We start from the raw sequence: 24,261 nt of genomic DNA, 5'->3' as shown, positions 1-24,261 counted from the left end.
ACTTGAAAACATTTCTTAGTTCATTATTCGTTTGATCAGCTAGTGTTTCTATATTATCTCCTGAAATTGTGTTGTCTGCAAAAAGATTCATGAAATCACAATCATGGATGGTATCTATATCGTTCTGGTAGATTAAAAATAATATAGGTCCCAAAACACTCCCCTGAGGTACCCCGAAAATGACATCGCGAGATGATGACACTGAATCTTTTATTTTGGTTACCTGTTTGCGTTGTGATGAATAATCAGTCAGCCATAATAAAACAGTTTCCCTGATACCAATACTTTGCAGTTTATTTATTAATATGTGGCGATCAATTGACTCAAAAGCTCTTTTAAGATCTAAAAATACGGCTATGATATAATGTCCCTTATCTATTGATTCTTTCCATTTTGATATTGTGACTTCTAATGCAGACTCACATGAATTATGTTTTCTGAAACCTGACTGATATTTTAGTAAAATATCATTATTTTCTAGATATTCAATGAGTTGATTATAAACTGCGAGTTCTAATATTTTTTCAATACAAGGCAAGGTGTTGATTGGTCTAAATTCCCAGGATTTATTTGTGTTAGGGACTTTCTGAATTGGCACAAGGACACTGGTCTTGAGCTCCTTCGGGAATCTGCCAGTGTTCAAAGCTGTATTTATAAAATGCAACAATGCATTTCCTATAACACCAAACGTTTTTTTAATAAGTTTGCAATTGAGTATTTCACTGCTGTATTTCATTTCCACTCCGTTGATCAATTTAGACAGATCTGCTAACCCCAACACTTTGAATTTCTCGAAGGAGTTGTTAATCGATATAACGTTGTTCTCATGAAGTGAATCAGATTGATCAATAGTGTTCACAATTTCCTGTACGCTATCAATAAAATAATTGTTTAATGATTCTGCAATATCTAGATTATTTTTATGAATGACTGACTGACCATTTATTTTGAAATAAAACCATCAGTAAACGTATTACTATTAGTTTTTGGACTTACAAGCTGTTTGAGTGTTTTCCACATAATCCTCGGATTTGACCTATTTTGATCAATTTTATTATAATAGTGTTTTTTTTCTTTGAGTTTCAGTAAATTCACACATTTATTTCAAAGAAATTTATAGTGGTTCCAATTTTCTTCAGTTCTATTATTTTTGAACATCTTGAGCCCAATCTCTTTTGTCACAATGTATTTTAACCTCGTTGTCATACTATGGTACACTATTTACTAGTACTAGATAAAGTAAATAGTTTTTACATAAATCAATGCTCGGAACCTGCAAATCCAAAATTAAATAACCCTGCTAGTCTCCTTTCCAAACCAGCAAACAATAAAATAAATAATCCTGCTAGTTTACCATCATCGAACCAAACTCTATTTCTTACACCAACAACTGAAAGTGAAATTTATAGCATAATACTATCTCTAAAAAACATGAGATCTGTCGGCTATGATGAAATTCCTGTAAAACTACTGAAATTCACTGCGCAAGAACTTTCAAAACCCTTAACATTGATTGTGAACATGATGCTTAGCAATGGCATATTTCCCAATAAATTGAAAATTGCTCACATAAAAGCAATTTTCAAAAAAGGTGATAGAAATCTAATTGAAAATTATAGACCAATAGCTCTACTATCGACCATTAGTAAAATATTCGAAAAAGCCCTATTAAATCGCCTTATAGCCTATCTAGAAAAGTTTCAGTTATTGAGTGACACCCAAAATGGCTTCCAAAGAGGCAAATCTACTACACGAGTGATTTATCAAGCCTTGTGCACAGTGCTAAATAGTCAAAATGAAAGAAAACACACTTTAATGATTTGTCTAGATCTGTCAAAAGCTTTTGACAGTGTCGACCATAATATACTAATAGGCACGCTTAATGCCTATGGAATCGGGGGAATCTCAGTCGATTTAATAAAATCATACTTGCAAAATAGAACACAAAGAGTTGTTGAAAAATGCCACCTCACTAATGAAAACATACAGTCAGATGAATTAACAATCTTGAGAGGAGTTCCGCAAGGATCAATCTTAGGGCCGTTGCTATATATTCTGTATACCAATGAGCTAGCAAATGCTATTGATTTCAACACTGCAGTTTGCAGATGACACAAGTGTAATAATCAAGGAACATAGTATTGAAGAATTAGACAGAAGCGTGTTTGAAGCACTGAATACATTGGAAGATTGGTTCACACATAATCACTTGAAGTTGAATATAAACAAAACATAGGTAATAAAAGTTTTCCCAACAATCAACTGCATGTGAATACTCAGCCTCAGATGGTAGGTCAACAATATCAGCTTGCAAAAGTACAAAGTTCTTGGGAATTGAGCTTGATCTTAGATTGGACTGGAAATCTCACCTAACCTCAATAATACAAAATATTGCAAAATACTGCTATGCTCTAAGAGTACTAACAAGATCAATAGATATAAACGCTGCTGTGTGTCTACTGCGCACAAGTTCACTCAAGGATCAAGTACGGTTTAATATTCTGGGGTGCTTCGACAGATGTCCCCAAGATATTTAAGATGCAAAAGCGATGCCTTAGAATTATATTCAACCATAAACAAACTGATAGTTGTAAACCCTTATTTATAAAAAATAAAATACTAACCTTATACAGCCAGTACATTCTTGATACTATACTATTTGTTAAGGAAAACACCAAACTTTTTGAGAACTCTAAAAAGACACACATATACTCTACAAGAAATAAGTCAGACTTGACCTGTAATACTCGAAACTTCTCGTTTATTCAAAAAAACGTACCGCATACTCTAATAACAATTTACAACAAATTCCCTCTTACAGTGAGGGAATTCGATGAAACAACATTAAAAATAAAATTAAAAGCATTTTTACTTGAAAAAGCATACTATGCAACTGACGAGTATTCAAATGATACTATTATTATTTGATCTATTTGACTGCTTTTACTACCATCATGGACTCGTAAGAGCCTATATCTACATGTATTAATACTTTTATATGTATGCATATATTTTTGTGCAGTTTATGTACTGTACATCTTTCCTTCCTCTTTTAACCTAATATTATTGTGATATATGTTTATATTTATACTGACATGTTCTATGCCCTCAGGGGTACTGTATTTTTATCCTGAACAAATACATTTTATCTATCTATCTATTTGACTTCAGAGTGTATGATTTTTCTGGTTCAATTTGAGAAATTCTCTTGTTTCGAGGACTGTCCTTTGCTTTTGCCCAACCAAAACAATCCTTTTTTGGATGGGGTTGTCAGGTGTGATGAAAAGTGGATCTTCTATTACAATAGTAACGTTCAGAACAGTAGTTTGATCCGATGAGCCACCCAGGGGCTTTCCAACGGCGAAAACCCACCAAAAAAGGCAATGGTTACTGGCGCTATAAATTTCTGCAACGGGGCCTAACCATCAGAGCAGAGTCCTATTGTGAGGGAATGAACGAAATGTACCGAAAATTGCGTCAGCAGCAGCCGGCACTATTCAACAGAAGAGGACAGCACCCATCAAAACTTTCTCGCTGGTAGAACCTTCGCCAATCAGGACCAGACAAAAACGAACTTTCTTGACATCATCGAATCCCGAGCATACAATTTCTATGCTGAAAGAATCAATCAAGTTGTGGTTGGCTAAAGTGCACCGATTCAAATGACGCTTATTTGGGTTATATTGAGTAAATACTCACTGAGATTTTGCAGTTCATAGGAGACTCGTACAAACGTACAAAACTTTTGAAATAATCTAATATAATATTAAAGATCCTTCATACCAAGTCACTGTAGGTAATATTTTCCTAACTGACCAAATTTCTATTTATCAGACAATAATGTAAATGTATTTATTTCGTGGAATAAACATGAAATATGATTGATTTCAGGATTGGATCCAGCTAGTGAAGCAATCTCTCAGTATGTCCGTATTTCAAAGCCTAGTGAATGGGCTCCTCGCCAGCCATGTCCTTTTTGCAGGCAACCCCTCAAACCAACTGTTGTTGTGATTGCATTACCATGCAGCCATGTGCTACATTTGGAATGTTTGAATTATTCACTGAGAGAACAACAGGAATGTAACATGCATTTGCATATTCAATGTGCTGTTTGCGGATGTATATACGGAGAAAAACATGGAAATCAACCGCCGGGGACGATGGAGTGGGGTATTATCGATAGAAGTTTACCAGGTTTTCAAACCTTTAGAACGATTCAAATAATTTACAAGTGAGTTCATAATTTATTCTGAATCTACATGAAACATTTTGATGCTGGCTTCAAAGTTAGTATTGGTTAGTATTGGTTAAATAATTATGAGAAATCTTATTATAATATAACTGGTTTTGAAATGGTAAGTTGTTTCTGCAGATCTTCTTTCAAAAATGGGGGTGCATGCATATTTGTTCATGAAACATTTGATTGTGTTGATCTACATAAAATTACTGAGCTGTCAAAAGAATGAGTAAGTGAACTAGCAGCTTGTTATATAAAACAATTAGAATTAATAGTAATTGCAATTTATAGATCAACATTCTGCCAAAATGTTGATGAATTTCTACGAATTATGGTAAATGCTCTTGACATTGCGGAATCTTATAAGTCAAATCTTTAAAACCGAATACTTCTTGCGGGAGATTTTAATGTGAACTTCTTGGATGTAAATGATAACAATAGCAGCAAAGTAAAACAGTTATTCTCAACATATGGTATAAATCAAGTTGTGTTTTTGAATACTAAATTTCAAAATAATAGAGGTAAATGTCTTGACAATATCTTTGCTAACTTCAATTATTCTGACGTCAATATAATCGATATTGGCTTGTCGGATCACTACGGTCAGCAAATTAATTATGTGTGTGATTATGATAAATCCCTAACACAATATATTAAAAGTAAAAACTATAGCAAAGGCAACATTGAAATGCTAATAAATTACCTGAAAGCTGAAAAGTGGCAGGACTCCTATAATGCTGTCTCCAGCGAGGATAAATATAATGCGTTTTATGAAACATTTTTATATTACTATAATATTTGCTTCATTGATCCAAATAAAAAACGTAAAAATATTTCTAAAAAATGGGTTACAGCTGAAGTGACGTCCGCAAAAAACAGATTGCTCTTTCTGCACTCTTACTGTAAAAAATATCCATCTGATAATAATAAACAAGCGTACAATGAGTACAAAAGAGTGTACAATATTCTATTAATATCAGCTAAACAAGCTCATAATCAAAAATTCTTGGATGAATCAAATAATTATAACAAAGCTGTATGGCAAGTTATAAATCGTGAAGCTGGCAGAACCCAAAAAAAGGTTTATCCCAATGACATATCTGTAAACAGGTTAAACTCTTTTTTTGTAGAAAATGCTGACATAATGATACAGAAAATACCTAAATCCCCGATTGACTCTGAAACTTCACTCTCTAATATGAAACTTAATTCTGCAGTCTCTATTCATTAAACCAGTCACTCCAGATGATGTGAGAGTAATAATAAACTGTCTTGAAAATAAAAAAAAAAACAAAAAAACCGAAGATCTTGATGGTATAAATATTTTTATTATAAAAAAATGTGTATTATGGATTATTGATCCCCTGGCTGATATAATAAACTGCTGCGAAAATCATCCCTATTTATAAGAAAGGAGATCCATCTCAACCAATAAATTTCAGACAAATATCAATACTACCTCCGTTTTCCAAGATCTTTGAAATAGCAATCTATAGTAACCCAAACAGTTATCTTAATATGTTTAATATAATAATACCTCAACAGTTTGGATTCAGAAAAGGTGATTCAACTTCTGATGCTATTCTTTTTTTAACCAAATTTATTGAAAATTGCTTGAAAACAATCAACATTGTATAGGATTATTCACTGACTTATCAGCAGCATTTGATTGTGTTGATCACTCAACTTTATTAAGTAAACTCAATTATTATGGTGTTCGGGGAAACACGCTTGACCTATTCTCCTCTTACTTATGCAACAGAACTCAGACTGTTGAATGTAATAATGTAAGAAGTAATCCCCTTGAAATAATGATGGATGTGCCTCAAGGGTCAGTTTTGGGACCATTACTCTTCCTAATTTATATCAACGATATGACGTCTTCTATTACCTTCCATAATACAGCAACAGTTCTCTTTGCTGACGATACTACAATCAGTGCTAGTATTGATAGAGGGGAGGATCCCGAAATTGCCCTCGAGGCAATTATGAATCAAGCCAAAACATGGTTCTCTGCAAATGATCTCTTACTGAATGAAACAAAAACTGTAACTCTTAATTTTGATTCGAGAGCCTTAAACAACAGCTGTAATTATACTTCCACCAAATTTCTTGGTATTCTAATCGATAGTCACTTAAACTGGTCTGAACACATAACTACTCTCTGTAACAAACTTGCTAAATGTGTATTTGCAATCAAAAAAATTCGAGAAGTAGTCAATCAAGGTGCTGCTCTTACCACCTACTTTTCTCTGTTTCATTCTCTTCTTCGCTATGGTATATTAGCCTGGGGAAACTCAGCTCAATCACATTTAATGAAAGTATTTATCTTACAAAAATCTGCTGTACGAAAAATTGTCAAAGCAAATTGGGACTCGAGCTGTAAAGTAATATTCCCAGCTCTGAAGATCATGACTTTATATGCCGTCATTGTATATGAAAAATTACTATATGTCAGGAAACATATTAATGAGTATTCAGCTCATTCTGATGTTCACGCCCATGACACCAGGTCGAAGAACAATCTGATTGTTGCAATTGAGGTTGCAAAAGATGCAAAAAGTGGATACTTACCTTTTCAATGCCCTACCCATCCATTTTCGCAACTTATCGTTTAAAATATTCAAGTACAAATTGAAAAACATACTGACTGAGCATTGTCTTTATAGTATTGACGATTTTACTAAAATAGCAACTGATAAATGTATTTTCTTGTAACTTGAAATTGTTATATTTAATTGTAGTTTGTATTATTGTATGTAGTTTGTATTTTATTAACTCGACTGGTCCATAAAATGTAAATTTTCTTAGCGACTCAAAATGAATATTATTATTATTATTGAGGGAAACATTATTATTGTAGCTTTTTGTCACAGCAATGATTTTCACATTATGAGTTTCCATTTTGTATAATGCGATTTCTTTGGTAGGTTCATAGCAAAATCCTGCAAAGTAGCATAAGTTACATAAAACTGAAATTTCCTAATGTGTTTCATACAAGATGAAATTGTCGATTCTAAGAGTCTCATTGTTCATTGTTCCTCAAAATAACATATCGAAACATTCATCTTTCCCAACATATCTGCACCATAGGTTCTGGCCAAAAAAGCTTACAATGAGAAACTATTACAAGAATCAGAAGATTATAATAAAATGATGATGTGGTGCTGCAGGTTTTTCCGGGTTCTCCTGCATCTGAAAAAGCAAATGCGCCACTGGAATCAATGAAGTCGCCCCGGAGCGCCAATTAATTTTTATTGTTGTTTTTATTTTAATTCTGTAAACTATTAAAAATGTAAGGAGGATGGCAAATTATAAAAAGTGATACAAGAAGGAAAAAAAAAGATAGTTCAGCCTACTGACTTGTCAGTAGGTGACCTAAATGATCATTTTATGAGTTTCATCAATTCTATGTTTTTCATACCAACTACACCTGATGATATCAGAGTAATCATTATGGGACTCAAGAATAAAAATACTGAAGACATATATGGAATATCTACGTTTATTTTTTAAAAAATGTGAGAATTTTGTAATGGATCCATTATGCAATATAATAAACAGTTGTCTAGAACAAGGCAATTTTCCTTCGGAATTGAAAATTGGGAAGGTATTACTCGCTTATAAAAGAGGTGATCCATCTATAATAAATAATTTTAGACAAATATCCATACTGCAAGTATTTTCTAAAATCTTGGCGAAAAAAAATTTATAATGACTTAATATCCTATCTAGATACTCACAGTATACTTGTAGCAAAACAATATGGCTTTAGGAAAGGAGTCTCGACTGCCAATGCCATAATGTCCCTAACCAAATTTATTGAAGACAGTTTTGTTTGAAGGTGATTGACAATGTTTCATGATGAATTTCACTAGTTTGGACTTCTATTGTCTACTATATAAAATGATTTGAAATCTCTGAAACAACTGAAAAAGAAGAATTAAAAATGAATAGCTGAAAATAACAATTATATTAAGCAACATAAACCTGAAATGAAACAATAGTGAAATAAGAGAGAGAGGACATTGTTGGATCAAGATCTTCAGATGATGTGGTGCTGCAGGTTTTTCCGGGTTTTCCTGCAGCTGAAAAAGCAAATGCGCCACTGGAATCAATGAAGTCGCCCCGGAGCGCCAATTAATTTTTATTGTTGTATTCAGAAATATATAAATTTTTCAAAATACAAGTAAAATAGAACAATTGAACAAAAATAAAAATAAAAAGTTGAGAGATTCCAAGTCACGTTAGTTTCCATATGTTGCGTATTTCTACGCTGGCTTGGCTGAATACGTTGTTGAACAACATGTATGCGGCTTTCTTGCATTTTCTCCTAAACCAATGTTCCTCTCTGTGTGAGATCTCTGCTTGGGACCACTCGATGTTGTGTTGATGGGTCCAAACATGGTCTGCTATTCCTGATTTGCTGGTTTCCCCTCGCTGTGTGTGTTTCTTGTGCTCGGCAATGCGAACATTCAATGGCCTCTTTGTTTCACCAAGACAGCAAGACAAGTGTGTTCCTACTTCAAATCCTATGGATTATTTAAATAATGTAAATATGCCCAACAACTTTCACTTTGAAGACACAAATTTATTAGAGCTGAAGGAAATCTTGCAAGAAAATAGAAACAAAAATGCAACAGGCATGATGAAATTTCAGTAAAAGTTTTAAATAACCTTCCCGATTCCGCTTTGAATACACTAGTGATGGCTATAAATAAATCCTTTTCCCTTGGAAAGTTCCCTTCATGTCTAAAAACAGCTCTTGTAATTCCTATTTTCAAAGGTGGTAATGCATAAGATCCAAATAACTTCAGACCTATCTCCATGCTCTCAACACTCTCAAAAATCATAGAAAAAATGGTGAAAAAAGGGTATTAGCTTTTTTTTATAAACACAATATATTAACCAACTGTCAATTTGGCTTTCAGAAGGCAAAAGGCACAAATGATGCAATCTTTTCCTCTCTTGAACGTGTCTACACACATCTCAACAATGATGAGGTCGTAGCTGCAGTATTCTGCGATTTCTCCAAAGCTTTTGATTGTGTAAATCATGAACTTCTTTTGCAAAAGTTGAACTACTTTGGCTTTAAAGGAGTGTGTAATGACTGGTTCAGGTCTTACTCAAATGATAGAAAACAGTAAGATCAAACGAAAAACTATCACACACTAAGGATATCTTATGGGGCGTACCACAAGGATCGGTACTAGGCCCGATGCAAACTACTTATGCTTTAATATTAAAAAAACAAACCTACTCACCTTCAGCTGTAATATTAACAATTTATACTTGAATGGACAAATTCTTGAGAATAAAAAGCAATCCAAATTCGTGGGAATCTTCATGGATAACAAATTAAAATTTGATCAACATATTTCAGCTTTGAATAAAAAATTGGCATCAGGAAGTTATGCATTTGGAATAGTTTCAAATGAACTGAGTTCATCCACAACAAAAATGGTATATCATTCCCTGATTGAGTCCCATCTGAGATATGGTGTTGCCTTCTGAGGATTTTGCAGTCAACAACTTTTTCATTCAGCGTTTGTTTTGCAAAAGTGAGCGGTTAGATACTTATGCAAGGTGGGAGTGTGTGAGTAATGCAGACCATTATTTTTGAGAGAGAAAAATTCTCACTGTTACTTGTATTTTCATATTTGAAATTGTTTGCCTGATTTACAAAAAACATAATATAGTTGGAACTCCGGAACCTACAAATTACATAACCCGGCAAATAACTGAAAATAAAATAAATCTTCCTGTTTCACAAACAAGCCAGACAAAGTATTCTTTAATTTATAAAAGTAAAAAGCTGTATAATCAAACCTTACGAAATTAGGAAGGAAAATAGCTCTATAAAAAGTTAAGAAATCTTGATAAAGATGCCCTTGCAACTAAAGCGTACTAAAATCTTGATGAATATTACAATGGAACATTGCTGTGATCTAATATAGGTGTTTTTTTTGTTGTTTATTTTGACACCTATGCTCTAAATTATATTTTATACTGGGATATATATTATTTTATTGCCATGGCACGTGAACTTATGTTCAAATTGTATATCGAAAGGGACTACACAAACTATTTTGTCTACATTTTGTTAAATTTTATTTTCTATTGTTATATTTTATCTATTAGATATGTGAATTTAGTTTTGCTCAAATTATGTTTCTGTGTATTTGTGTTTTTGAATTGTTTCTTTTCTTTTATTCTTTGAAATGCTATATATACCAGATTTTTTAACAAGCTTTGTCAATAAGATTGTATTTTCTTGGACAATAAAGTATACCGGGTGTCCCAGAGATTTTAGGCCAGCAGATATCTCAGTTACCTGCAGAACAAAAATTAAAACAAAAATATGTATCATAGGAGAACACAAGCACTTTCATGCAGCATAGCAAAATCCACCCCCTGGTAAACAACCTCCAAGAAACCACCCCTAACTTTTGTTTTTCAAATGGCACGCCCATGTTTGTTTTGGTTCAACTCACAGTCTTTTTCATTTCTCGGTCAATGATGTATCATGGTAGGTAGAATGACATGCAGAATCATAGAAAATAAAAACACAAATGAAATATTAATGTTTAAGGTCATCTGTATTTTGATACATGATACTACAGAAAATGTTCAAAATGTTGGCCAGCACTTGCCACACATGCTTCAAGTCGCCGAATCAGCGCGCGAGTACAGGAAGCCCTAATCATTTCCGGAGTAACGGTATGACAAGCCTCTAAAATTTTTTGGGTTAAATCGTCAATATTCATTGGTTGTGTTTCGAAGGCAACTCGTTTCAGATATCCCCACAGGAAAAAGTCCAGTGGCGTGAGATCTGGAGAACGTGCAGGCCATCGCACAGGTCCACTATTTCCAATCCAACGGTCTCGAAAAGTATCATTGAGGAATGTAGTAACTACATTATGGTTATGTGCAGGAGCACCATCTTGTTGCCACCACATTTGTTGTCGTTCTTCAAGTGGAATATCTTCCAGGAGGGCAGGTAAACAATTTTCCAAGAAATGTAAATATCGGTGGCCCGTCAAAGTGTCTTGGAAAAAATGGGGCCCGATGAGTCGTCCATTATGTAAACCACACCCCACGTTCACACCCCACATTGTTTGGAAATTGGTTTCTCTAATCCAGTGAGGGTTGTCCTGTGACCAATAGTGCATGTTATGTCGATTAACAGTACCATTATTATGGAAGCGGGATTCGTCACTCCACAAGATTCGATTGAGGATGTTTGGATTGTCATGGACTAAAACTTGAATGTGAGCAATGAATGCCGTTCGTCTTTCGAAATCGGTAGGTCTGAGTCCTTGGTGTAAATGAATTTTGAAGGGATGATACTTGTACTGTTTGAAAATTCTTTGCACAGATGACTTACTGATCCCAATCTCTACCGCCAATGCACGAACCGAAATATGAGGATGTGCTTCGGCGTAGGCCAACACATTTATGCAATTTTCCTCAGTTCGCACGGGAGTAGGATGTACTTGATCTGTTTTTCCTGGAAATGATCCCGTTCGCATGGTATTTTCTACATACGAAAACGTATTACGACCTGGTTGTCGACGATCAGGAAAGCGCTGCCCATACAGCCTCTCCGCAGCACGTTTATTCTTTCGGCATTCACCAAAAATTAAAAGCATATCAACGTATTCGTTGGGAGTGAAGGTAAAAGGCATTTTGATATACAACAACAATATCACGACTGATGGCAATGTGTCATCCAGATATCAGAGGAATGAAAGAAAGGAAGCACAAAAAATTCTAACATTTTATCGCCTCTTTTTCTGCGTAGCGTCCACTTTTTCTGGTGTCTACAATGCAGAACAATTCGATCAGTCCAGTTAATAGTACCCACTAACGTATTCAATTTTCTCGAACAATTATGATATATCGTTGGTTGAGAAATAACAAGAGCTGTCAGTTGAACGACAAACAACATGGGGTTGCCATTTGAAAAACAAAAGTTAGGGGTGGTTTCGCAGGAGTTGCTCGCGAGGGGGTGGATTTTGCTCTGCTACATGAAAGTGCTGGTGGTCTTCTATGATATACATATTTTTTTTCAATTTTTTTCTGTAGGTGACTGAGATATCTGCTGGCCTAAAAGCTCTGGGACACCCGGTATGTCTATCTAATAACTGCTGTGGAAAGCTTTCTCAACATTTGATAGCTACTACTGAACAATTTCTTTCTGTTTTATCGTCCCGTCGTCCAAAGCCTACTTGATCAAAGTGTATGTTTCAGAGTCTACATGAAAAAAACCTTATATATCTTTATATATCTTTATTTGAAATAGGAATTCCTAATATACATACAAATCTTAAAAATTATGATAAATGTGAAAAAATTGTCAATATCGCGAAATATATGAATACATCAATTATAATAGCTACTAGTAATAAAATACAAATAGATAAAAACAATTTTTATATCAATCTGTTAAAAAAATATTCTTCAAAATAAGTGTAAAACAGTGAAACATATGAATGTGTGTGTATAAAGTTAAAAGTATTTTAAAAGCTAAAAAGAAAGAAAAGAAAGTTAAAAGAACGAAAAAAATTAATAAATATCCAGTGACCTTATATGTTTTTTTAGCTGATATTTGAAACTATCGATAGTGACCGAGCATTTAATGTCTTGAGGGAGTTCGTTAAAATCATTCAGTCCCCTGAAAAATAATGATATCATAGAATTTTTAGTTTTGGTTCTAGCTATATGAAATTCATTATTAGTCCTTGTATCATAACGGTGAATTTGATTGTTATAAGTAATAAAAGACTTGAAGTAACTTGGTAATAAATTCTTTGTGATTTTATAAATGAACATCATTGACATATAAAATAGTCTTTGCGTTACACTATACCAATTTAGAGTATTTAGCATAATTTGAATGGGAGTATATCTATTACACATCAAGATTATTCGCATTCCTCGATTTTGTAATTTTTCTAATTTTTGTTTGTTGTTTTTGTCCAAGAGATATAGAAGACTAGAACAGTAATCAAAATGTGGCTGTATAATGCTTCTATATATAGTTATCTTTGAAAATAAAGACACTTGAGATGATATCCTAGAAAAAAAGAAGAGTTTTTTCGAAATTTTTTTGCAAATGTAATCGCTATGAGCGTTCAGTGTTAGTGAGTCATCTATTATGAAACCTAAGTATTTAAACTCGGTTACCCATTCAATCTTGTCATGATCAATGGTAAGTTGTAGAGACTCATAGTCCACATACTTTAATTTATGTTTATTACTGAGAATCATGGCTTTGGTTTTTTTTGTATTTAATTTTAGTTTATTAGTTCCCAGATAGGTTTCATATTTTTTTAATACTTGGTTCATTCGAGTTATTGTTTCGTTAAGATTGTGACCATAACATGCAACCAATGTGTCATCCGCGAATAAATTCAGAAAATCATGACCTTGCACATAATTGAGATCATTCAAATATATTATAAAAAGCAGTGGTCCCAGCACACTGCCTTGAGGTACACCAAAATTATTAATAATTTCGTTTGAATAAGAGTTGCCTATTTTGGTTCTTTGAGATCTATTACTGAGATATTCTTTGAACCAATTCAATACTTTACTCTGAATGCCATAATATTTCAATTTTAGAAGTAAAATTTCTCTGTCGATGGTCTCAAACGCTCTTTTGAAGTCAAGAAATACTGCCACTACATATTTACCATCATCAAGTACCTGCTTCCATTTCGATATTGTTAACTGAAGGGCAGTTTCACATGAATGATGTTCTCTAAAACCAGATTGGTTACCCATAAACAGATCATTTTTACTGAAGTACTGAGTTATTTGTTCGTGCACTATTATTTCTAAGAGTTTCTCTATAGTTGGTAAAGTATTTATGGCCCTATAGTCAGACATTTCTATTGCGTTATTAATTTTAGGAATGGGCATTATAGTACTGAGTTTCAATTGGTTGGGAAAACTACCATTTGCAAGTGAAGTATTTATCAAGTTCAGGAAGACAATTCCACCAGTATAAAACGTTTCTCTCAAAAACCTGACACTAATTACTTCCTCAATACTGCCTTTTTTTTTGAGAGAAAATATAGTAGATCTCAACTTACTTAGGTTTACACTTTCAAATTCAGGAAAACTAGCTACCACTGGTTTAAGATTTTTCTGAGACCACTTTTCTTCAGAGATGATAGAACTAGAGATCCGCTCAATGCTATCAACATAGAACGAATTAAACTTATTGGCAGCATCTTGCTCAGTTTTTACCCTTGATATAGTGCCATCAGTGCTAAAGTTAATGCACTTGAAGTTCATATGCTGCTTCTCACCTTTTGTTAATTTTTTAATAGTTTTCCACATTTCTTTAGGGTCATTTTTATTTGAATCAATTTTATTTTCAAAGTATTGCAATTTTTTTATTTTCAGTAAATTAACAACCTCATTTCGTTTTGATTTATATTTATTCCACAACTCCTCTTTATTGGCATTGGAAGTTTTTCTGAAATCTTTATACAATTTGTCTCTTTGTTTTGAAAATGATTTTATCTCATCATCGTACCAAGGTACCTGATTTTGTTTGTTTTTGATTTCGATAATGGGTGCTATCTCATTTAAAATTAATCTACACTCCGATTCAATATTATGGTAAATCTCATTCACATCAGTGGAGGTTTTCAACCATTCACATTCAATCAGCCTCAGGTTGATACTATGAAAAACCTCATCATTTAATCTCCGTGTGAAAAAAGGTGTAGATATTGCAAAGTCACTATTTTGTATAATAACGGAAATTATTGAATGATCAGTAATCTTAGGCTCATGGTGAACACAAACTTTTAGACCACTCTGATTTGATATCGCATAATCAATCAATGAAGAACTATTAGAGGTTATTCTTGTCGAATCACAAACAAGTTGTTCGATACCAAAAGTCATCATTATATTTTTAACTTTTTTGCCGTGAGTAGTATTACTAAGATAATCTATATTTACGTCACCAATCAAAAGACACTTTTTATTTCTCATGAAGTAGTCCTCACACCATTCTTCAAATTTGTCCAGGAACACATCATGACTTGAATTTGGAGAATGGTAGAGTCCACCTACTAACCATTTAGTGTTATTCAATTCAATTTTGATAAATTGGCACCAGTAATTGGTATCCAGTATATATTTTCCTTTTAACGAATAACTTATATCCCCTCTTACCAAGTAATCCTTCACTTCTTTCAACTCCCTCATCATTTCAGGAACTTTCCAAAAACCAGTTTCACAGTTTTCACAGAGAAAAATTAGCTTTCTTTTCTTGAGTGCAAGACACTTAATTTCTGAAGCAGTCAAGCTACCACAGGGTCCACATAACAATGTTCTACAAGAGTCACAGGGAAAGAGTACTTGACTAGTTTCCTCAGTATCACATTTGGCACACTTTTTGGGATCCATTTATAGTATTTATTTTGGCTTAATGTGATACATTTGAAATATGCAGTAATATACAGGGTGTCTCATTAAAACAATAGTTTTCCATCAATAACTATTGATATCTCATTTGAAAAAATAAGTTTTTCACGCCTTTGAATTCTACGTAAAAAGTACCTTAGAAATGTTTTCATAGAAACGAGAATCTTTCAACAGGAAAAAGTTGCAGCAACTTTTCGAAAATGCACATTTTCTGAAAACGCGCTGTAGTTGAGAAAAGATGATAGATATTGATATGTTTTTGTTGCTCATCACACAAAAACCTAAATAGTTTTACCAAACCCTGTTTTATTTATTTCAAGTATTCACTCTGGAATTCAAGGACCGGATCATCCCAATCCGGGAAGAGAATATTATGCAGTAGGATTTCCTCGAGTGGCTTATCTTCCAGACAATCCCAAAGGAAGGAAAATTCTTCGACTGCTCAACGTTGCTTGGCAACAAAGACTGATTTTCACAGTAAGTAGATCCCATACGACAGGTTGTGAAGACGTAGTCTCGTGGAATATCCCGCATAAAACAGAAATCGGACCAAGCAATAACAGTCACAGTTATCCCGATTCGGGGTATCTGAATAGGGTAATAAGAGAGCTGAAGGCTTTAGGAGTTACAGAAAGTGTTAACGAATGCAGGAGCTAATGAATTTCGACAACAATAATTGTTTTATTTCATCCAAAAAAGTTCTATATTAGTCTACATATTGTTCAGTACATAGTACGATTATTTGTTATTCATCTATCCTCAAAACTTTTAACCAAAAAATTGTGTTTGAATCTGCCAAAATAACAATTTAGATTCATATCGTCTCTTTGTCTATTTCTGGACAATAAGAAGAGTTTATAAGAGACTATTTAGTTATAGTCAATACGAAGTCAATTCGAATGGCATAACTGAATAGTTACCGAACGTCGGCAGTTTCTTTGTATGGCACGGGCGGCGTGGTATAATTTTTTTCAAAATTAATTTTATTTTTTATAAACCTTCACGGATTTTTTTTTATTAGTAGTGAAGAAGTCTATTTAGCTGTTCGGATTGATTTCGTATAAACTATAAAGTTCTATGCATTGAGGCAAATATCAACAATAGATAATCCAGTCAACGTTAAATGCATTCTTAAAAATATATTCCTTTATGAAAGACATTATTCTTTGTGGAGTATTTAATGTTCCTTGATGTTTTTTGGGTTTCAAATCTACCACAATCTGAAAGATAAATGAATATGTATCAACAAAAAATCTGCTCAATTGTAGTAAAGGGTAAATTGAAAATATCACCCCGAAAAGGTACTGCTCAATGTAAACCCTCGATGAGTCCAAATAATCAGTAACTTGTCGTGTCTGTGAATTTTGCCTTTGAATATTATTAATGATTGAAAAATACGATTAATAATACTTAATTTTTTCAATATGGTTAATGTTTCGGTATAAAAACCTTTATCGCCTTCAAAACCTGCAAAAGTACTTCCAAATAGGCCTCTTTTGAGTATGTATGTATTTCTTTCGATAAATGTCATATTCAATCTAAAGCAACTGAACTTCAAACGTTCAAGCCAGTCTCTATATACCTACACAGTAGATTTAATGGACTGACGCCTATCAGAAAACAACTACTTCCCTGGCTAATACCACGAAGGGCGTTGGATTATATCCGACAGGCGTCAGTGCAGGAATCTTCACAGAAAATTTCCTGCATATGCAATTGGCAATACAACTGAAATAGTCGACCTTCAATTACGGAACGGGCACACTTGCAGACCGGATTCGGGCTTATTAGCCACTCATCAGTGCAAGATAGTGACCATCATCGACCTAAAGTCAATGATATTCCACAATTGAAAATCGGAATTCTTTCAGAGTATTTCATTCCTCTTCCTAAGTTGGAGCGAACATCACAAAATGTCACTCCATCTAGTGGACGAGGTACTAACCAACTGCATATCCGTAATTTGCCCGATTCCTCTGAATAAGGAAGAAAAACTGTCAGTCATAGTCAGTGGGCTATGCTTGGGGAGTAGTTGTTTTCTGATAGGCGTCAGTCCATTAAACCTACTGTGTAGGTATATTCAGACTGGCTTGAACGTTTGAAGTTCAGTTGCTTTAGGTAGTTTACTGCCAGTCTTCAAGCATAGTCCACTGACTAATAAGGAAAAAAAAATGTCATATTCGTTAGCCTTAAAGAATACGTACACAGTGTCGTTTAATGTTATAGTCTTTGAGAACAACTATGGTTTCATTACAAATTAAACATAGCGCCTTATTACTGGATTCGATCACAAAATAACTAAAGTTCCATTTAATTGGAACATTCTGCATTCACTGTCGATTTTTCGCTTCTCTTCCATACTAACAAATCACACATAAAAACAATAAGTCAAATCAAAATACTTTTATTGACGGGTGTTACCTTATTTCACAATAGACAGTTTTGCTTCCTTCGCCTTTCCTACGCAGACTAACTCGCAGTTGCGCCGCTAGCCTTTTTATATGCAATTATTACTGCCATCTCGAGGTGATCGGAATACACTAGCTAGAACCAGAACTTTCTCGAACCAACGCGGTAATTCCAAATATTTAATTACGCCTAATGCCACCTAGTGGGTAGCTGAAAAAGATAGTACATAGTACCACTACTCGCCACTAGATGTCGTTAAGTGTCACAGTACACAATATAATTGAAATGCAAAAAAAGCGTAAGTTTGCTTAGGTCACGCACTTTGCGACTATCCTAGTCTAGAAATATAGTTAAGGACAGAAATTGGCCCTTGGAACAAACTGAAAAAATCATTATGGCCCGAAGGCTTCAAAGTTTGGAGACCCCTGATGTAGACCATCGCATATGACATTTGGACATTTTATTATTTATCAAAAGAAACACACATTCTCAAAAAAGGCATATTTGAAAGGATTTTAGCCAGGTTTTGAGAACGGAAAAGGACTATTTCCCGAAACGTCAACTTTATTGACGTCAACTGTCACATATATATAAATATGACAAGTCAAAGGATTTTATAATGCAGCAACTTTTCGGGGTAAACTTTTCAGTTTGCACTTTATTGAATTTGAGCAGATTCTCTGTTAATCCAAAATTATTAATTTTTCATATTGTAGAAGGTTAGGAATCCAAAAAACATCAAGGAATATATGTTCTTCATATTGAAATACAATGAAGAAGGAATAGTTTTTCAGCACAAAACGAGTGTTCCTAGATAATTTTGTCTTCAACATATTTCATAAAATTGGGACCTAAAATAGATTATATTAGAAGAGTATTATTTGTTATCAAAAACTATTCAGACAGAAATGATTGATAATGTAAACATGATATTTTGAAAATACCTGTGATCTTATGAAAGCCTATAAAAAAATTTATGTGTATAAAATAATAAGTATTGTATTTATTGTACATTACTGATTACTATATAGTATTAATTTTGATACGAAAAAATATTTGAAAATTATCCTTTCATTAAATATATATTTTTTTTATTTTGTGTTGCAATTTTAGAAAAATAATCAAAGTGTAAACTGTGATCATTTGAAAATGGCATATACCCTCGCAGACTGTGTAATGATAACTCTTTTAAACATGTATGCATTGCGTCTGAAACCGTATTGAGGAGAGATACATACGTATAAGAAGATAAATATTTAAAAATAAAATCTCGAAAACTTCATCTCTCCCAACTCACCTACACATTAGGCTCTGGTAAAATCCTGAAGTAAAAGACTACTTCCCCAGCTAATACCGCACTAGGTATTGAATTATTTATTTATTTTTTATTTATTTATTTTATCGGTCAAGTACAATACAGAATTGTTATAAAATCCCAAATGGTACTTCAAGAAAGTTTCAATTGTAGAAACCAGTCAAGAATTAGAGTTCAGTTATGAACCTAACAAGTAAGATCCTTAAGATAATCGATTGTAATTGCTTAAAAATAAATAAACCTATTAATTTTTATTAGTCCAGTACACCACAAACTATTAATAAAATACCAAATGGAACATAAAGAAGAAAAAATATTAAAAAGACAAGAATAGGCATAAATATATTCAACACTAATGATCAATTAAATTATAAAACAAAACGAAGTCTCTCTTTATGACAAGCATAAAGAGGACACCAAATAACATTATTATATTCCAAAATACTCCGAACCAGTGAAAAGTATAATGACTGTATAGCATCATATTCTGTAATATTCCGTGTTAGGAATCACACGTTAAAAGGTAAGACCTCGTTGATCCTTAGCTCGCACAAGTTTCGACTCTTGAGGGTTGTCGTTCGTAGGGGTGCGACAGCTGGTTGACGGAAAAAACAGATTTAAACAGAATATGGCGGGTATTCCTTTTGATAAATCCGAGCATTCTGAATGAAGTAGTATCCAATGACAGACTGCCTTATTCTATAAAAATCTCAACACATTACATTTCTTAACGTTAACTATTAAACAACAGTAGGTACAAATGCTAAAGCTATCCCGGTCATTCTGAATACATTCAATATCATTGGTATGTTGCACTGTTTTGAAAAACTTATGGTCGTCTTCATACAGAGAGATATCACAGTGTTTAAACACTGATTTAACATCATTAATAAAGAGTAGAAATAATATAGGCCCAATGTGTGAACCTTGCAGAGTTATATCCGACATCCAGCAGACTTACAGACCGGTTTCGAGGTATTGCCTCTCATCAGTGCAGGAAAGATCCGATCCAAACAGCAAAGTGCCTGAGATTCGATTAATTTCAACGCCTCTCGACTGCATGTGTGACACCTTCGTCTATTGTTAACTACTAACAGCTCCTCTTGAACAAAGCCCCAAGCGGGAAAGAAACATTCCATGTGCCAATTCTCGAAACCGGTCTGTAGGTGATCTACTCAAATGATTTCAGCATAGTCCTGCTGTTGGATGAACATCTGCGAGACTAACATCTGTGAGGTATTTTACAAAAATGTCTGTCGGATATAATTCAATATCCAGCGGCGTATTAGCCCGTAAAGTATATAATATTATTGCAATATTCGTAGGAATCTTGAATTTTTTTTTTATGAAAATGTATTATTACTTAACTGCTTAATACACACTATTTCAGTTACTGATTATTAATAATATACTCGGATAAATGGCGGACTTGGCTAACGAATCCACCAGAAGAAAACAGAATTTTTCCCAGTGAATATTTAGTTATCTTTAGCCATCTGCGAGTGATATATTCACAAGACTATTTTACATTGCTTATAATATGATTGATGTTTAAAGTTATCAGCTGAACAGTATCGTTTAGCATTAAGCAAGTTACGTGATGGTTACAAAAACTGTAGTTAAAACCATAGCTATTCATAACAGGAAATTCATCTAGATATTGTCAAACTTACTTTCCTTCTATGCCAACACAAGCAACTTTACGATTCTACCATCTTTCATACTGCAAATTGTTCCTGTTATAAACTTACCGTTTCTAAGGAATAATAGAGTCTATAGAAGTGAAATATTTTTGTGTTCATTTTCAAATAATCACAGAGTATAAGAGAATGTTAACATTAACAATAAGAAAGTCTTCCTCGTATATTATATATTTTTATTTTTTGTGATAGAGAGTTATCGCTTGCAATACTTTTTTTTGGCTTTAAACATTTATTATTTTATATATTTCTTTTACCATGAAGAACATAATTTATTGATAATTGTTGAATATATTGAGTTTTATCAATCTAGGCCATTATATGATAGACTGTAGTATTTTTGGGCGCAAAACAGAATTCTCAGAGTTATTTGGTAGTGTTTTGTGCTCACAGAATCATATCTTTTAGTACAAAATATTTGTAAATATAAGTTTTAAAAACTCCCAAAGTTATTTTTCTTTCCTATATCAACTGATACCTATTATGCTAGAAAATTTCCACAGAAATTATCTGGATCGACAACTTATGTGCATTCAACAAAGAGGTCGTAGAAATAGCTTTGATTTTCCGTATTGGTTTTGTTTTTCCCAAAAGTTCATGATAAAATAAATTGTTTTCTTTTAGATTGTTGTTACTGATGATGGTAGTAATTTCAAATGAAACTCTTTAAAAATATCAAATGTTATATACCCTTGGATAGTGAATTTATCGCTTTATCAATATCTGTAATAAAAAATACAGGTGCATATGAAAAAAAATTGATGGTAGCCATGTTGACACGAAAATATATGAGAGTTAAGCAAAAAATTAGGTGAAAACTTGTGTGTAGCAAGCTAGGTGTGTGATTGATTGTGAAGTTTGCTCATTGCAACAACTGGTGACTTGAGTAATATGTTTGTTCTAGAATTTGGTGAATAAAAAGTCAGTTCATTTCTAGGATTAGTTCTTGGAACATGAAAGTTGAAGTGGGAGAGTAGTTCGGGACAGTCAATCATATTATTCATTAGTTTATAAATGAAAATTATAGAGTAGTAGGTTCTTCGGTTTTGAAGAGATAATAGATAAATCTATTCAGTAGTATTCTGTTGTCGATGCCTTGTTCAGGGTAAACTCCTAGCTTGTAAGTAATATATTTCATGAAGCCTCTTTGTATGCACTCGATTTTGTTTATGTGGACATTGTATATGGGTGACCATATAAGGGAGGCATATTCCAGCCGAGATTTGACGTATGCATTGAAAAGAGTTAATAAACTGTCTCTGCTACGAAAGTTCTTACAGTTACGATAGATGAGACCTAGCATCCGTTTGGCTGAGAATGTTATTGTGTCATAATAATAATGATAATAATATCTTTATTTGTCTTCAGAAACACAAGGTTTATAGACATGTCAAAACAAATGGTGCAATTAAAATCAGGTTATATACATCTTAAGATTCCACAATCAATGGTGGTCATGAATTGAGAAAAAAAATATGAAGACATACTCATTAAAACAATAGTATATTGTGCAACGATCATGTAATGATGGTTATTAAGACACGAGCATTAACTGGGATACGAAACGAGCCGAAGGCGAGTTTTGTATGGTATATGCGAGTGTATTAATAACCATTACATGAGAGTTGCATACGCTATTTTTTCTAAACTCGATAAATAATGAAAAACTATAAATATATTTGTATTGAACACATTTACAGTAATTAACTCATATTTTTTTAAAAAAACACAAACTTAATGGTATTATCATGGATATATGAAAACTATAAAGATTCTAATTATATCTATATTGAATATAACAACTGTAATTAATCTGATCTTTTAAAAATATTGGAGTCGATGGTATTCCTTCTATATCGCTGTTTTCAGACATTTTGATAATATAGGTAGGTAATATGAAAACTGATTTTGACAAATAAAGCAATTAATTACTTAGGTTAGAATCTAGGACAAACAAAGGAACAGGATTCTTGATTGAAAAATTATGGGTTTCTATTGGTTGATAATCTGTATCGTTATGAAAAATCTGTATCATAATGGATATCATTATGAAACGGATTATGGTCATATAAGTGTATTGTTAGAGTACGGGTATAGAAAAATTACATTACATGATTGAATTTGAGAATTAGATGGTAATCATAAGGTTGAAAAAAATTATATTGAGATAATCAAGAATATCAAGATCGTTAAGAAGTTCAGTATAAACATTTGATTTAAATTACAATACACATACATATTAGTCAACTGGGAACACACCTATTATTTAGGTGCCCACATTGAAGGCATCTCTATTCAATTGGACACTTCCATAAAATTCATTGATATCATACAGAGGATTTTCAGTTTAAAAAAACTTCAGAGAGTACTTAAATCTATTGAATGACAAATTGCGAAAGTCTAGTGGCAGAGTATTGTATAGCTTAAGGCCAATATTGTCAGTACTTTTCAGTCTATTTGCTTGCATGACGATGTCTGATTTATTTCTAGTATCATGATGGTGTATGTCTGTACGATAGGTATAATTATTTATATTTAGTCGAATATGAAGTAGGTTTTCATAAACAATGACTGAATATAGTGTCATTATTTTGAGATTTTTAAATATTGGACGGCAAGTTTCATCCCATCTGGCAGAAGTTATACCTCTTACAGCGAATTTCTGCAGGATAAACACTTTTTCCAGATGACATTTTGATTCACTGCCCCAGGATATTATTCCATATCTTAGAACTGAGTGAAAAAGAGAATGATATGTGGTGAGGGCTACATTCTGGTTCACATAGTGTATGGAGAAACTCAGTTTGGGGCCAAATGTGACACCAAGATCCCTTAGATGAGTGCTTATTTAAAGAGGTGTGTTATTTATGCAGTAATCATGAGAAATAACATTATGTTTAAGGGTGTACTTCGAGTATTTACATTTGTTTGTGTTGAGGGAAAGATTATATTTGGTACACCAAAGGTACAAAAGTCCAGGTCTTTTTGTAAAATTAAGCAGTCCTCCTCTGACGTAATGGGCAGAAAAATTTTCAAATCACCTGCAAAGAGTAAGAAGTTTCTAGAGAGATTATTTCCTATGTGGTTAATGAAAAGTGAGAATAAAAAAGGAGCGAAATTGCTTCCTTGAGGGGCACCACTGTTAGCAA

The 24,261-nt window shown here is 33.2% G+C and overlaps 1 protein-coding gene across 1 annotated transcript in view; it reads left to right on the top strand.

Annotated features, from left to right (window-relative positions):
- Positions 1–16,856, top strand: part of dx (deltex E3 ubiquitin ligase) — a 33,033-nt gene extending 16,177 nt beyond the window's left edge. The window contains exons 6-7 of the mRNA XM_074184760.1: positions 3,892–4,231; positions 16,009–16,856. Of these exons, the coding sequence (XP_074040861.1) occupies positions 3,892–4,231; positions 16,009–16,345 (677 nt within the window). The 3' untranslated portion in view covers positions 16,346–16,856. The remainder of the gene's footprint in view (positions 1–3,891; positions 4,232–16,008) is intronic.
- The last annotated feature ends 7,405 nt before the right edge of the window (positions 16,857–24,261 follow it).

The sequence above is a fragment of the Leptinotarsa decemlineata genome, unplaced genomic scaffold (genome assembly GCF_025532065.1).
Source record: "Leptinotarsa decemlineata unplaced genomic scaffold, Ldec_3_MD MMD2_tig00026358_RagTag_RagTag, whole genome shotgun sequence".
NCBI lineage: Eukaryota > Metazoa > Arthropoda > Insecta > Coleoptera > Chrysomelidae > Leptinotarsa > Leptinotarsa decemlineata.
This window is presented reverse-complemented; position numbering and strand designations above follow the sequence as displayed.